This window comes from Achroia grisella, unplaced genomic scaffold (assembly GCF_030625045.1).
Source record: "Achroia grisella isolate CSIRO2021 unplaced genomic scaffold, CSIRO_AGI_Agris_v1 utg794, whole genome shotgun sequence".
Lineage (NCBI taxonomy): Eukaryota > Metazoa > Arthropoda > Insecta > Lepidoptera > Pyralidae > Achroia > Achroia grisella.
In genome coordinates, this window is record NW_026713026.1 from 946578 (window position 1) to 964357 (window position 17780).

Here is a 17780-nt window from a genome sequence, read left to right on the forward strand (position 1 = left end):
TAAAAATGAGTATAGATATATTAATTATAAATATATTCAAAAGTGCTTAGTTTATTTTTAATTATTTTTTATTGCACAAAATACAGAACTATATCAATTAAAATATATTAACTAGTACAAGGGACGGTTTCATCGCTAAGCAAAGCAAAAGTGCTTAATTTATTTTTTTAATTTTATCAAGAAATATGAAGACATGGCTGTATGGGCAGCAGCCCTTTGCCTTTCCGATGAAGGATAGACAGAACAAAAACAAACATAAACTCTATTCTATTACATTTTCCCAATGACATTGTCACCCGTTGGCGTCCTGCTGAAATTAATTCTTGAAAAGAAAAAAGAAAATAATTTATTTGGTACATAACAATAATAAAAATAATTTTATATTTTAAATTACATACTGATGTATATCAATTACATAGTACCAAATAGGTCACCGCTCAGGATACGTCGTGATGGGGTGCCACGACGCTGGTATTCTTAATGTGGTCATGTTTAAATTAAGTGTGGTAATGGACGAGCCTACCTCCGTCTCGTATCTACCACTCAAGTATACAAAAATAAAACTGTTTTTGGTGTAGAATATATTTAAACTCAAAATACGGGGTAATAAACTATTGACTAGGGCAAGACTACTCAAAAATTTCCTTACTATTATTACAAACACGAATGTTTGTATGTATGAATCGATGTTTGTTACTTTTTCACGCAAGAACTGCTGAACGAATTTTGATAAAACTGCATTAATGTAACTTATACATCAGAATTACACTAAGAAAGTGACGCAGACGAAGTAAGGTAGTCCGCAGGTTGTGGAATAATCTTATAAATAGCAAAGGTTGAGACATATGTCATATGACAGTATAACATATACGGTACATTGAACTCGACTCGCTTAATAAAAATACTAATAAATATTATTAAAATCATATATTTAATTTAAGAAAAGCGCAGGTAGGAGAAGTTCATTTCGTTTTGAACCATCCAATTCAAGTCGAAAGTGTTTCTGAAAAAAAAAATACTTAAATTAATTTTGTAAACATTATTCTTATCCTGCAAACCTAAAGAAAAAAAAACCATTAATATTGCTATACTGATATCATTGAGAAGGCGGAATTCGGCATTTTTCAACACAAAAAAATTCACCCTTCAACCCCTATTTTTTAATAGCTATATTAAATTATACGGTAAAACGTTTACCGGATCAACTAGTATATCATACTAGATATATAACATATGATATGGTTATATCAAACCATAATAATTAAACTAACCATAAACAATATCAAACTAATGCAGATTAGCAAATTGACATCATCTTTTTCACACCCATAAAGTTTTGTTTACGCAAACAACAGCATATGTCTTTTAACAATCTATCCCTACACTCAAATTCGTCAAAATTTGTTCAATTGTTAAATTAATATGTGGCGAATTAACTATTATCGCGCGGCAACACCGTTGCCTAGTTACGACAAACGAATAGAATAACAGGCCTGGCATTCGAGACCGAATCACTTTCTTGTACATACTTATATATTCATTGTAAATATTTCGTAATTATAAATATGTACATAACAACAATCTGGACTCATTTCACCTCCTTCTTTCCCGCTGCTGCTACAAGAACACAACATAAACATAAATAATAGCGGTAACAATATAGACGCTAAAAATACAATGTTTAATTTCGCATTTACAATAAGTGAAGTACAGATTCAAACTCGTTACCTTTTTGAGATTGCACGCGTAACATTTGACGTTGCTGTATGAAATGTCGGGAGATTCGTCAACGTTAGAGCGTGCTGTTACCCTACTGTGCAGAGATTCCGCGTCGAAGAACAGACCCACTTTGTGTTGGAAGCTGTAATTATAGATTTCTAATTAATAGTAAGGGGCCGTTCAAGTATTACGTAAGCACTATAGGGGGGCGGGGGGTCTTTTCTTTGCTTATTTTGGATGACATGGGGGTGGGGGAGTCTGTATGATGATTACGTCATCGGTCGTAATTTACTTTTTTACAGGAATGGCAACCCTCACATTGTCTTTGCTAAAAAAAACAATACATTAATTGAGAGATGTTTACGTAAGCATGGGTGGAGGGGGTAAGAGCTTTGCTTACTTTTGCTGACAACGGGGGATGGGGGGTAAATAATTGTGATAAATCTGCTTACGTAATACTTGAACAGCCCCTAACTATACATTACCAGCGGAAGATAGGTGTGAAATCATTACTTAATATATTTGTACTATTTTGTTTAATTTCGCTACCATTAGCGAATCTGTATTAATCGCGATCCTGAGTCGAGGTTCGAACCCTTAGTGTCCTTAGACTAAAGTCATATCCGTCAAGCAACTTGCCTTCAGCCGCTCCATAAGTCCTTCCGCGGGTTTGGAGTGCCATCTGCACACGCCCCCTATCGTCCGGTGAAGCTGTAAAGGCCAGCTGCGGCCAACGGTAGGGAAAAAATATTAATTACAAAATACTTGTCATTTATAAGCGGCTAAAATAAATTTGAACAGCTTTATAGTAGTCCAAAAAAAACGACTCCTGCGTCAGCATTCCTGAGGACTTTAGTCATTTTTTCATAAATTTGTCATTTCATATCATACCCTTCAAATTAACACTAAAAGTCAGTTTTTTTAACTGACAATCTGTTTATTTTTAAACAATAATCCAATTTGATGGCACGTTTCCTTAAATTGTTTGTATTCCTTACAATTAATGAAGCTGCTCCAATGACTCAGCTCTCAGGCGCTGTCTACGAATATTTCCACTAGGAAAAGACACTACCTATTACTACTGTAGGTACACCTGGATGTCATATCTTCAACCTAAGACTCCCCAATCCCTGCAGTTGTAAAGTTCGGCAAGTTCATTTGTATGTCCGTTTAATCTAAATTCAAATTAAAAAATCACATATTCATGTATAGGACATTTTAGCCAAATTTTATACACTGCTAGCCAGATATTTGAAAAGGATTAATGCACTCACTTAGGTAGAGGTTTCGTCCACTGGTTATCCAGCCGTTTCTCTCTCATAATGTTATTCAACCGCTGCAGCAAACCGAAATTGTCTTTCTGTATCTTGTTCTTCCTGTCAAGTTCCCTTTGGCACTTCTTCAGTTTGAGGACAACATGCGGCCGCGTCGCTGGCGGACGGTCGTCGATAGCAGGGAGGGCTGATTTTACCTCAAATGTATAATTAAAAATAATTTCTCAGAACAATTCAGACAGCGCCATCTAGTTCCAAGAAAAACAGAGCTTGTATTATAGGTACTAGGCAATTGATACAAATTCATGGATACATTTTTTCGTAATTATATACATAATATGCATAAAATAGGGGTACGGGTTTGTTAGGATATGGACTGATCCTAGCAATGTGCCATGGAGGTTGACATCCACGCGGTTCTCCCTGGAAACCATCGTGATAAATTCCTAGTTTTTTTTTCGGACTACTCTAATGCTGTTGGCCGCAGCTGGCCTTTACAGCTTCACCGGACGTTAGGGGGCGAGTGCAGATGGCACTCCAAACCCGCGGAAGGACTTATGGAGCGGCTGAAGGCCAACTCCTGCCTGACGAATACGACTTTAGCCTGAGGGCACCACTAGGGGTTCGAACCTCGGCTCAGGCCGTCGTAATTTCGATCCCCGTTTGAATTTGACGGGAGATCGATCGGAGGGGATCTTCCTAGTGGAATTTACCACTAAGGGGTAACTAATTTGACTTTATGCTCATCTTATCATCCTCCACTGGTATCTCTCCAGCGTAAACCGTTAGAGCAGGCGGGTGCACAATACAATTATCATCCATTGGAATATTCATAGAATTCACACAGACCTAAACCCTGACATAAAATTGACTGTTTGGATTTGTGTCTTTCCGTATCCGTTTAAATAACACCATACAAACTCAGAGACTGTCACGCCCGAACTTTAATAAATATGTTAAATGAAGTTTAGATTATTTTTTTGCAATTTTACAGGCTACGTAAAAACTACCGAACGGAGTTTGAACTTTACAGTAATATATCTTATACATCAGAATGACGCAACCTATAAATTTCATGCAACTGAAACCGCGGGCACAGCTAGTGAATACTAAACCAACAGGCCAGTCTCCGTGACAATGCTAAAACCACAACAGTCAATTTCGAACCAACTTATAACTAACTATATTTAATTCAGTCTCTTTTCAGCTTAATAGACCTACTTGTTTACTCAGTGAGTTAAGATGAATCAGATGCGTAGCGTGCCTTGCGGGGCGCCGTATAAATATTTCTTTGGGGTAAAGATTTCTCACAAAAGAAAAAAAATGCATAAAATTAAAAGAAATATTTATTCATCATAATTATCTGTCAGTATAGCTGTGGCGGAAAAAAAAGAAATTGCTTTTTATCACTTTTGTCATTTGTGAAATAAAAAAAATGGGATGTTATTCTACATAACGCACGTATCAATTATACGGGGTCCCCGGACCACGGGAGGCCCCCATAATTGATGCGGCAGATATGGCGGTAGCTACCCTGAGGTGAATAGGTACGTATGTATTCACTTAGTACCTAGTTAATTTTTTTGTGGAACATATATTTCCGTATTAAAGTCATCGAACTTACTTTCAGTCTGTGATCTTTGTACCGTCGGTCCTCCCACGGCTGCACTAGAAGTTTATCTCGTCTCGATAACATCGCTTTCTAACACGGTCACAGATAAAATAAGACAATGTACGACCGTGTAGCGACAGTCGTGTTTTGTTTTGTCGATATAGTTGCTAATATAAGTTGGTTCGAAATTGACTGTTGTGGTTTTAGCATTGTCACGGAAACTGGCCTGTTAGTTTTGTACTCACTAGCTATGCCCACGGTTTCAGTTGCATGAGATTTATAGAATAGAATAGAATAGAATAGAATAGAAAATCATTTATTCAAATAAACTTAATTTAAGCACTTTTGAATAGTCATAACAATTTGTTTTTTATCTACCACTCGTTCGGAAAGCTGTCTCATCACAAGAAGAACGAGCAAGAAACTTGTGTGTTGCTCTTTTAAATAATCCTTGTAAGTTTACATTTACAAGTCGAAACGTGTGAATACAAACTACCAACAAGCACTAATTTTTTGGGTCAAATATAATCTTGCAATAAGATTAAATCAGTCGTAGTGATAAGAGCAGACCAGTCCCTACAAGCAGCACTCGTTCACGAGTATGACGGATGAGCCAGCCATCACTGCGCTCGACCATATTTTAGGGAGCCCATTGACCCGGCCCACCACGCCGCCACATGTCTGGACATTTTAGTGAGCATGACTACTCATTCCACACGACCACGTCACAGCTACAAAAATTACTATATGGTAGTTACAGTATTCGCACTTTACATAAGGATGCATGCGGCAATCAATACAAAAGCCGCTACGCTATCATATATCAAGAAAGCAGTATGAAAATTAAAATTATAACGTTGTCCGCAAATAAACTTATTCTTGCTATATATTGCTATCATCTATAAATTCATCTATCTTATAATAGGCTTTTTTACATAACATTTGTTTAATATAAGATTTGAATTGCCTCTCTGTAAGATTTAGAGTAGACTCTGGCAGTTTATTATAGAATCTTACGCAATTACCATAAAATGAATTACTAACTTTGTGTAGACGGCATTTAGGTAAAACTAGCTTATTTTTATTGCGTAAGTTTCTACTTGTACAGTCTTTAAGTTTCTTGAAACTATCTAAGTTTTTCCTTGTATACATAATATTTTCATAAATGTACTGTGAGGCAACGGTGAGGATATTTGATTGTTTAAAGCATTGACGTAATGACTCTCTAGAACCCATGCCATAAATAGAACGTATGGCTCTCTTTTGTAAAATAAATATAGTATTTATATCGGCAGCTTTACCCCATAGCAGTATGCCATATGACATAATGCTATGGAAATAACTAAAATATACAAGTTTTGCCGTCGCCACGTCTGTTAATTGCCTTATCCTTCTAATTGCATAAGCAGCAGAACTAAGTCTACTGGCTAATTTTGAAATATGGGGCCCCCATTGTAACTTCGAGTCCACTGTTATTCCTAAAAAAACTGTATCATTAACAAAATTTACTATTTCATCATTAAGCAATAGCTGCGTATTTACTTGTTTTACATTAGGCAGCGTGAATTTAATGCACTTAGTTTTGTTGGAGTTCAATAATAGATTATTACATGTGAACCAATTTAGTATAGCAGAGATAGCATAATTTACATCGTCTAATTGATTACATTGGCGACCAATTTTAAACACTAACGAAGTATCATCCGCAAATAACACTATATCTGCAACTTTCTCTACCATGTAGGAAAGGTCATTTATATAAATTAAAAAGAGAAATGGGCCTAATATTGAACCTTGAGGAACGCCCATTTTTATATTAGTTCCCTTAGACTTTACACCATCAATATCTACAGTTTGCACCCTATCCTCTAGATAACTTTTCATTAGACTTAGGTTGTGTCATTTGTTGTGTCATTGTTGTTTATAGGTTGTGTCATTCTGATGTATAAGATATATTACTGTAAAGTTCAAACTCCGTTCGGTAGTTTTTACGTAATTTACCCATGTATTCTCACAAACGGCGGATGTCAATAGCAGATATAAACCTAGAAATCCAACACGATTATTGTTGCCGTCATGTAGAAGTACACTATATGAAAAAAATTGTTACGTAATGATGGCAAAAATATACAATAATATACCAAAATTTAAAGAACTGCCTTTGAAGCCCTTTAAGTTAGCATTTAAGAAATAGTTAATAGATAAATGCTTTTACAATATGCAGGAGTATTTTCAACGATGATCGACTACTACAACATATCCTCAGCGCTGAATACAAGAAGCTCAACTTCAAACACGGATTATTTCCTATAAAAGATATAAATTGTTATTATTACATTTAATTTTAATTTTGGACATACTTATTATTACTTAATTTTGGACATTTAACAATATAAATAATTATGACATTCGTTGTTAACATTTAACAAGTTATATTAACATGAATTTAAATTTGCACGCTCAAAATGCAGCTGAATATAGAACTGTAAATTAATTTGTAAGAATAATGAACCTATTCAAAGCAAATAAATAAACTTTAGCGTTTATAATATTAATCAGATTAGGAAATAAGTTTAATTTTCATTTTAAAAACAGAATGGAATTCAAATAAATTTTATATTTGGGCACTTTTTAATTGCATTAGTTTAATACGAAATTAAATTAGTATTTAATAAACAATGAACAGTATTGCACAGTTTTTTAAATACTAATTTAACTTTTTTCGTGGCTATTTACAATCGTCTCGTTTGTCATATGTAGAGTATTTTTTATTTCTATTATATTTACACTTTACGATTAAATGTTTATTGAAATGACCAGACAAGTGGGGCGGCGTAATGACCTAATAACAGCTCCCTAAAATATGTTTGAACGTAGGTAATGATTGACTATCACGCGTCATACACGTGCTACACGTAGAATTGTACTTTTAAAATGTACAATGACTTTTATAATCTTGTAACGTTTGGTAGTTTGTATACAAACATTTACTTGAACATGCATATTTTTTATAAAACAATAATATCGTGTTACGTGCTTATTTCCTTGCTTGTGATGATCGATAGAAAAAAAACAAACAAGTGTTCCAATATTTTTTTATGGATGATAATGGAATGGTGCACCGCCCACTTGTCTGCGCCAACGGTTTACGCTGGCGGGCCAGTAGAGGAGAATAAAGTAGATATGAGGTCAGGTCATTTGGGCCATCGTGACAAATTCACCAGGAATTAGTCACGGTTCCCCACGAGAACCACGTAGAGGTCAACCTGGCTTGGTACTTTGTTTTGTGTTATAGTCGTAATACAAAATGAAACATAGCCACTGCAAAATTTAATGCTAAAGTACAAATTTGTGCAGAACTGGTGCCTATACTAGGTATCCGAAGACTTCGAAAATCTGCGTCGCGGGTCAACAATAGTCACCATAATTGCTGGCAATGGGGACATTGAGTCACATTACTAATGATTATTATTAATATTATAGGATATAATATATAGGGAGGAGATTTCCTTCCCCCTATAAAATTTATTTCAATAAATAATATTTGCAGTATAGAAAAGGGCAGGTTGATTAAATAATACAAGTTTGCAAATTAATAAATAAATTATAATGTTAAATATTATACACTGCACTTACAATGGTATCATATCATGCTCTTATATCTGAGAATATACACGAAAACATACAAACACGACGTGGTTACATATCAACTAAATGAAAAATATACTTTGAGCAATATAAAAATAAAAAAAACGAATCACTCCTATAATAGATCTAATCTAATTTATCATTTAAACGTAATATATTAATACAGTTATGCTTTCAATGGAGAACTAGATCAGTACACGGGTGTTATTTGAATATACAAATTAATGATTTTTTTTTAATAAAAAGCGGAATGTAACTTTGTTAATTTATGGTCAGTATACAATCGTAAGCAGTAGCGAAAATGCGAAAACATATTTTTAAAATTAGTTGTTTAATTATTAGGTATCTGTTGCTACTGGCTCCTCAAATATATATAAGTTTGTAATCTATCAGGTTCATAGTTCTGTTCTTGTACGTACAATTTTGTTTTAATCTCCATTTGACAATCTTTCAAATACATTAAATATTTTTCTTATATTGCTAATTACTTATATAAAAATAAAGCTACAACTTGTTTCTTATAAGAACGACTGCAATTGAGACATGCGATTCCGCAAGAACCATTTGACAGCCCAGAACCTCAATTACATCGTTTGCAATGGCAACTGTCAAATTGTACGCAATCACTTTCAATCAATCGTTTCCAATTTCTTTCAAAAGAAAATTTATGTATTATCTTCTCCAATATATGGAGAATAGATTTGGAAGAAGAATATTATTATATAACAAAGTCAATTTGAAGAATTGTTAGCAACTAGATTACTTAATCAACACTGCAATATATTAGTGTTACAGTGTATATAAGATTGTTCTTTCGTCTTTTCGCTACTGCGGTCCGTGATATAAGTACTGACGGGGTTATCTAACCTTGTGGCATGTTCATTGTCACTAAAGCATTCCATATTATAGCTTGACCGTAACCGCCGTACCGCGCCCTAGGTATGTGCGGCGAGGCGGGGGACCGTACCGGCCGCTCTTTCGTCGCACATACCTAAGGCGCGGTACAGCGGTTATGGTCAAACTATAGCGTTAGTATTACTTACAACCAACCCATGACTTATAATATTCCATCGCACCTTTTTTCATAAAGTTACTCAGTCCTTACTAATGACATCATGATGATTTTAATCATTTGTTTACACCCTTACTTATAAAAATGAAAATACAATCCTATTTCACACATTTCTATTAAATAATTACATAAATAAAAGTAAAACGACTTCTAAAATATAGAGTTAGGTTCCATACTTAATTTAGATTTAATAACCAAACTACTGAACTGATTTTCATTAAAAATGATTAATCCTTTAAATAACATTTCATATTTTTTCCAAAAAACATCAATTTATTAAATTTAAATTGATATATATACGGATTACTGACATAATAAAAAAATTACAAAATTCAAAAGCTCATTTCTCCTTGAAGTCGATTAATAAAAATAGACCAAAAATAAATCACTTCAGTTTAATAGTTGAGTACATTAGCCATTTAACAATTTTATAAATAAAGGGTATGTCATGATTCAACTGATGCGTCTCATTGAAACGGAAGACTCGTAGACCAAAAAAAAAATTGTACAAATTATAATTCAACAAAATTCTTATTGTAACATCAACTCTGATAAACCGACTAGACTTAGTGCTATTCCCCAGTCCTCTTATCAATAAAAACACTTTCTTCAAATCCAACTAAATCAATGTTTTGTCACTTTATTTCAAATTATAGACATAACTTGAAAGAAAGGGACAACCAAAGTAATTTAATAGCAAGTTCTTTACTACGTCGTTTTTATGAATAAGCAGGGAAATAATATAAGCAGTCGTTTTAGTCTACCTGCTTTTTCTCAACAGAACTGTTATGTAGAATACAACTGCACTCTGAACACAGAACGAACCAGAACTAACTTCAAACTTCACAAAGACAGCAGAAATAATGATTCATTGTAACTAATGGCATCCAAACTGACAGCCAGTTCAGTCGTAGCTGTAATACGTATCTAATAATATCACCACAACCATCACATTAAGTAACGCCAGAATACCTTATATACGTTGCAATTTTGGAGGAACATGGGAGCTGACTATCATATCGTGAAAATTCCCTGTCACATATCATTCACAGCTTACAAAGGAAGATTCTTGGCGGCAGAAATAGGTGAGTTAGAGATTTCAGACAACCGAATAGACTACCTCGATTCGTGTTAATGAACCGAGCTAGACTTTACAAAGTCTGGCAAGTACATAGCGAAAATATAACAACACGTTTTTTGCACACAATTATGCAGGTAGTAGCAACTCTGTAAACAGTTCTTCTGGATCGTTCTATATTCCAATATTCCTAACATCGCAATACAAAAGTGATTATTGAAAGCTAATTTCTCAGCAGGTTACAACAACCGCGTCTATATGTCTATATAATGTACAAACCTATTTACTTTCCTAATAATTCTCTACGTTGAGTTTGCCTCGCATTACTCTAATTACAATATTGAGTATAAAACGTATTAAATACATCAAAAAGATCTAGTAACTTACTATCGCCGGTTAAGATATGACTGTGCACGTGACTGGCGTACAATTACTAACATATACTACTTGTTTCATTATCAACGCACAGGATTATAAATTATACAGAGTGGAAACTTTCTAGCCAGTGCTCATATGGCAGGGTTGTGACTGTTGCATAGTATAAGATATAAGTTTTTAAAAATATTTATGCAAGTTTCTGGTAGTGTATGGTTTTGTAAATGTAAGAATCTAATGTCAAAATAAATATTTGAGTTTCATATTTTCATTAAGTATTAACAATGCGCACCATACTTTTGCTATTTAAGTATTTATAAAGGCAGTTAAAATATAAGCAATTCCATAGATTATAAAAGTCTATGTAAATTGTTTATAAGATAGACAAAAATGGACAAAAAAATATGATACATATAGTCATGTAATATTAGAAAATACTCAGCAACTCGAGGTGTCAAGATATGATAAAGGGAGTACAATACCACTTACCAATAGCGCCAGTGCCCAAGTTTACGACTCTGTATAAATTTATTACTCTGTGCTGTTACTGTGTAAAATCTACGTTGTGTAACATTATAAAAGAGTTCAACACAAGTCATATCTCAAATGTATCACATTTAATTAATTATAAGGTGCTAGTCCTTACGAGACGGTTACGAGTCGCGGCTTTAAAGCAAATTGTTCAATTTATATAATATTAAAAAAAATACAGTGCAAGTTGGTGCGGGGTGGCGCTAGTGAGCGTGTATTTTGGCATTAGAATGTAAAAGATGTTCAAATATGTTAAAATCACTCAGATCTGTACCAGATCGAGAGACGTTAAAGTTTTAATAATGTAGTTTTGGTACTAGGTAGTTCATCTGCATATCTTTAGATAAACAATATAACTAGCCTATGTCCATCGTGATATATTCACGTAAAATTTTATTAAAATACGCTTAGTCATTTCGTTGCGAAAAGGGAAGAAAGAGAGAGAGAGACCTACACGAATTCCAAGATAGCTCAGAACAACCGTCAAAACCTCACCACCATCTTATACTTGTGGCATTATATATATAAAACATTAAAATAATATAAAAACACACATTACGAGTATATAATATAAAAACATATTGCAATATAGTATGGTTTTTGTAAATTAAGTTACTGCATTGCATCGGGACGCAATCAATTTACGCCTTTATATTTATACTTACTACTACTTTATACTTTTTAGATCACGAGCTAGAATCATATGTGCAACAATGTAACGCAGTATTCTCCTGTTATTTCACAAAGCTAGAAGAAGAAAGATTTAAAAAACTACGATGCAATCAAAATTAGATGCTAATGCGATAGCTAAAAGTTGCAAAATCGAGAAAAGCTAGGCGTTCTTGTGTAGGTATTTATAATAAGGAAATGGATAGTGTGCTATCTAAGGAAGGGGTCAAGAATATCGTATTAATACATAACTATACTAATATTATAAACCTTAAGAGTTTGTTTGAACGCGCTAATTTCAGGAACTACTGGTTCGAATTGAAAAATTATTTTTGTGTTGGATAGTCCATTTGTCGAGGAAGGCTTGTAGCTATATAACATTACGCTACGACCAATAGGAGCGGAGCTGCAATGAAGAATATTGCAAAAAGTGGGGAAATTAATCGCGGACGAAGTTGTGCGGGTCAGCTAGTCATGTATGTTTGTCGATCCTAACCCATTTATAAAAGGCGTAATTCGATACCATCCGATGCAATAACATATTTTCAAACGCAACGTTACACTACACATTACAATATTACTCTTATTTCCTATAATCCGAGTACAAAAGTCGGTGCGTTACAAAAAAGTATAAAATGCTAGATGTAAACTGAAAAGTTTATACAAAAATAAAATCCATTTAGATGCTATTTATATTAATACTTTTCATATGGAGTGCTACAGAATATATTGGACGAAACATCTTACAATGTGTTCTGGTTTGTTATTACGTAACCCTGTTGCTAACAACTGTCGATTGCAACACACTAAAATATACAGTTTCGTAATAATCTTAGTAATGTTAACCGCGAAAGTTTGTGTGATGTATGAATGTTTGTTACTCTTTCACGAAAAATTACTGTATGTATTTTAATGAAACTTTATAATAATATAACTTATACATCAGAATAACATATAGCCTATAAATTCACGAGGGGGTAACCGCGCTAGTTTTATATAAACCGTTTAAGATTTGCAATTACAAGACTGTATGCTTCGCAATTGAAACTAAAATAATCATATAGCTGTCGATTGCAATCGATTTCAAATGAGAATTGTTAGCAATTACGTTACATAATTAAGCCACTGGGTTGTTGATGAGTAAATAATTACATGACTAAAATAAAGCGTTACAGGTTAAATATCTATACATCTACCTTCGAAACTATTAAATATAACGTAATTAGACCCCTTGTACAAAGCGACAAAAACGTCAAATATTGCAGTTGCCATCAAAACTTTGTTAATGTTATTTTTTAAACATTTTTTTTCATATCTACACGTGTGAACTAGGAAATTAAATTACAACCACTGGGCTGCCATTGTTAGTTCTCACAACTAAAATATAACTGAATATATATTAGTACCAATTTTCATTATAACGCAAGTAAATCAACTAAAATAAATTACTTTGACAGAACTAAAATTTAACGGAAATTTAAATATTATATATCATGAATGTAGATTATAGTTCTTCGAAATTAAAACATTAATCTACATTATTTAAATTTCGAATACCTATTGTCACTACAATCTACAATACATGGAACGAGATCGAAATTTAAAAATAAAAAAAATAAAAAATTTTTCATTACATTAATCGGCAAAGGAAATATATATTACGCTGCCATGATTCCTCTCACTGCTAAATATTTTAGTTCTCTCAAAATAGTTCAGTATAACCTACTGGTACTACTATAGTGACAGTGCGTATAATAAATCAAATAGATATAATGAAGCCAAGCATTTTGTGATGTCGGCGTATTGACTAGCGGCAGTCACATCATTGGGAACCAACCGTTGAGATTCCACTCCCACAACCCCAGTTTAAATAACATTAGTCTAAAAAAAACTAAATACTATTCACTCAATCAACTAATAAATTTAAAATTACCGAAATTTATAAATTCATAGTGTATTAATGTAATAAATGTTCAATTCATTGAAAATTGGATTCTTTTTTCTTGCTAATACGAATGAAAATTGAATCCAGTCCATTTTTAACTACCCTGATTTTCAGTAGTAATCTTTCAAGGATTGTAAACATACGTTGATTTCTATAAACTCTTATGTCAACTGGACGTTTGTTCCAAATTCAAACTATTTTCAAACCCGATTGTTCTTTCCTTATTTTTTTAAATTCGTTCATTTATTACAAAATAAAGACTCAGACCAATAACCAGACGTACTTAAGAATACAAATATGTATAAAAATAAAAAAAATACCGGCCAATGTTAATTTAAACTGAGATGGTAGCTCAGCACGTACATATGGGACACTAATTCGTTGTCGCAATACTAAAACGTAGGAAGATTGACGGAGAAGAGTTAAGACTATGAATTCTCACTAGTCAGACTTAAAATCATCAATAGTTGGTACGTGGCCACGCGTCGTGACTTGTAAAAAAGTACAAAATCCCACTTCCACATACAGCGCCGTCTTAAACATATGGGGCCGGGGTGAGCAAAAGAAATGGGTTTAGAGGTTAGCACGTTGAAGATCGTATTGAAAAATCTTATTCCTCACATAGGGACCGCATTTTTTTCTTAATTACGTATATTTTTTTTAAATATGTTTTTAGTGTACAATAATTTGAGGTACCCCTACATTTAATTCGATTAAAGTGCCCACGGGTGATCACCCGATCCCAACGTGTAAATTTACTTTCGTTGCACACCGCAACTCCTCCGACCCCCGTTGGGCATGCGGTCTTTAACGTGTTAATAAAACCTGATTTCTAGCGCCCCCTAGGAACCCTAGGGACGGCTGCACCCCTTGAACTCCCGGGTAAAGACGGCCCTGTCCACAATCCACGTTCTTCCCTGACAATGACTTACATAATACATTTATGTTGCCAAACATCACAACATTTAATTAAGATGTGCGCACACTGCATCCCGCTAGCGGAACTATACTATTTCCGGCCGCTCAGAGTGCGTTTCTGACGGGTCGAGATCGAATAGGATTTGATTATAGAAACAAACAGTTGACATAACCTTGAAACAGCGTAGTTATGGTTTCATTTTTAAAAAATATTGCTTTTATATTTATTAAGTAGTTAATAGTTCATAATTAATACGTTTATTGTAATTTGGAATAATTATTACATTTCTAATGTTATCACTCGTTAATAAGGCAAATAAAAGATATTAAAAAGTTTGCCGTAAATTGTACGTCAGTTCAAAGTTACATCGCCCATTCGATCCCGACCTGTCAGGCCGAACTTTACTTCGCTTGTGGTCATTTCATACAGTCAACATTCGTATTCTTTTATTATCCGACTTTATCTCCGAACTATCTGATATAGATCACATAAATTCCTTCTAATTAGGAATTAGCGATTTAAAACACTTGTCCTCTTATTTATAAAAATCTCAAATATATTTTAGCTTCAACCGTCCTTTTCTTTCAACCAAATTATCTTAATCACACAGATTATATAGCCATACGATAGATGCAGCGCCACTCTAACTAGCATTAGACTACTTTTACCGCTTACGTCATAGCTTACACTAATAAAGCTATGTTTATATTTTGTCTTATCGTAAAAGCTTACGTCTGTTGACTGTACAAATAAAAATCTAATGAACAGATTACAACACGTTCGTTAGAACAGGCCCGTTGCACTGTTATAGATCCGACTTAAATATCCACTGCATCGCATTTGCACTGTGCGCACACCTAACCATACTATTCACAGAAACGTATCTCCAAATCAACTTATTTAACTATTAACATACTTTGTCACTTTCTGTCATATTAGAAATCTAATGTGAGAGAAAGAGACAACCTATCTGAATAGCAAATACGTTGATACGCTCTTATGAATATAGAGTAACGTGTACACATTATACTATTTATAATGATCACATAATCTTTTCATCTGAAGCATTCGTAGGTACAATATGGAGGTGACATTACCTAAATATCGTTCTGTAACCACGATACGTCAACTGTCGCATTATCTATAAACCGTGGTTCAGTTTAAACCATTGAAAAATTACGCTACATTCTTACAGAAACTTATACCTAAACAATATGATATAAGAACGCTTATAGTTATAATTAGAGATGCGGTAAGAAGCCAATTTTTGGTTTATTATTGTAGTAAGAGCAGCGTTGTTTCAACGCATCATTATACTAGATTAGAATATATTAGGATGAAATGGATAGATTCCTCACAAAATAACGTAGTCGAGTGTACCGCCCCTTAAACGGGATTATTTTTTTTATTCTTTAATGCACATTATAATATGTACAAAAAGCGTGCTTAATGCCGTATGCCATTCTCCACGAGCTGACCTTTAGATATACAGAAAGCGTTGATAAACATTATATTAAATATATATATATCTATAGGTATATATAAAAATGAATTGCTGTTCGTCAGTCTCGCCGCAACTCGAGAACGGTCGAACCGATTTGGCTAATTTTCGTCTTGAAGTATTTGTGGAAGTCTACGAAAGGTTTAAGGTGATAAAATTTGAAGAAATTACATGTAAAATAGTAAAAACAACGAATTTATTTTTCCATACAGACTGCTGATACCTGTCAAAGAGGGTGCGTTCAGAAATTTATAGCAGAACTAAACTTCAACACCTTTGACATATTTAATTTTGAGGTTGAACGGAGTTTGCGGGGTCAGAATAGGTAAATATAGGGCTCAGCTAGTAATAAATAATAAATACATAATTGGTAAAACTTACTACACTGTTGGTGATTTCCTGACTGATACATTCACGTAAAGACAATTGATTAATGACTATCGGTATGATGACGTAGTACAGTAATTTTATTTAATTAAACATTCATTGTACCTACAATTTGAAATTTTGCACACCTCTTACGAGGTTAATGTACGGATCTCAACAACATATTTTTAACACCTTATTGTTTACCTACATTTGGCAAATAAAGTATTGTTATTATTATTATTAAATATAATAACGAGATGACTGCGAACGGTGATGGAAGTAATAATAGAAAGGACAATGAATTGGATAAGAAAGAAACACATGCTGATGACGATGATGTTTGAATATTCACAAATAATACAGATTTTGCAAACAGTACAAATGCTCTGAGAAGGTTAAACTAGCAATACCCAACGAACATTACAAGTGAGAAATCCATCCAATTCATTTGTTATATCCACTATAAAACTCGCACATAACCCTTCCTAATGGCGGCCGATCGTACATACTATTTTTATATTTGGAATGAACATATAAATGCAGAAATGTGAATATTTATGTTGTGGATACATTTAAGTAAATTGTCTATGAAAAGTTTAGTAGTTAAAAATATTAGTGTTGCTAGCTTATCTGTTATTACATTCATTTCTAGTCTATCCATCGAGATAGAGTATAATATATATACGTTTAGTGATATCGATATTATTTTTAAAACTTACGTTCATTTTTACACTAATATTTTTATAAATACGCACTGCGCTGTGTGCGAGAGACTGTTGCAATTATTGGTCAATAGGAAGAAGCATGTAGATGAATTTAAAGATGAAGCTAAAACAATTGTCGGCAAAGTTGAAAACACAGTAAAATTTCCAAACACGCTTATAAAAATATTAGTGATAGAAGAAAACAGTCCAATTCTATTAAAATGGTATACGTCATCGAAAAATGCTACCGTATTCCGTACATTTGAAGCTTTTAAAATATTAGGGTTACTTGATGCAATAGTGGTATTAATGCAAGGGTATAGTAAAACAGATGCAAAATAATAAACGCGAATAAGTTTTTTAA

The 17780-nt window shown here is 33.5% G+C and overlaps 1 protein-coding gene across 1 annotated transcript; it reads right to left on the reverse strand.

Moving 5' to 3' along the window:
* Window positions 1-921: 921 nt before the first annotated feature.
* On the reverse strand, window positions 922-4807 carry LOC131851668 (uncharacterized). Its single transcript, XM_059202188.1, has 4 exons — window positions 4618-4807; window positions 2994-3190; window positions 1729-1861; window positions 922-1003 (listed from the first exon to the last, which is right to left on the reverse strand). Exons 1-4 carry the CDS (start codon window positions 4687-4689, stop codon window positions 932-934), a joined length of 474 nt encoding a protein of 157 aa, XP_059058171.1. The 5' UTR covers window positions 4690-4807; the 3' UTR covers window positions 922-931.
* Window positions 4808-17780: the final 12973 nt, after the last annotated feature.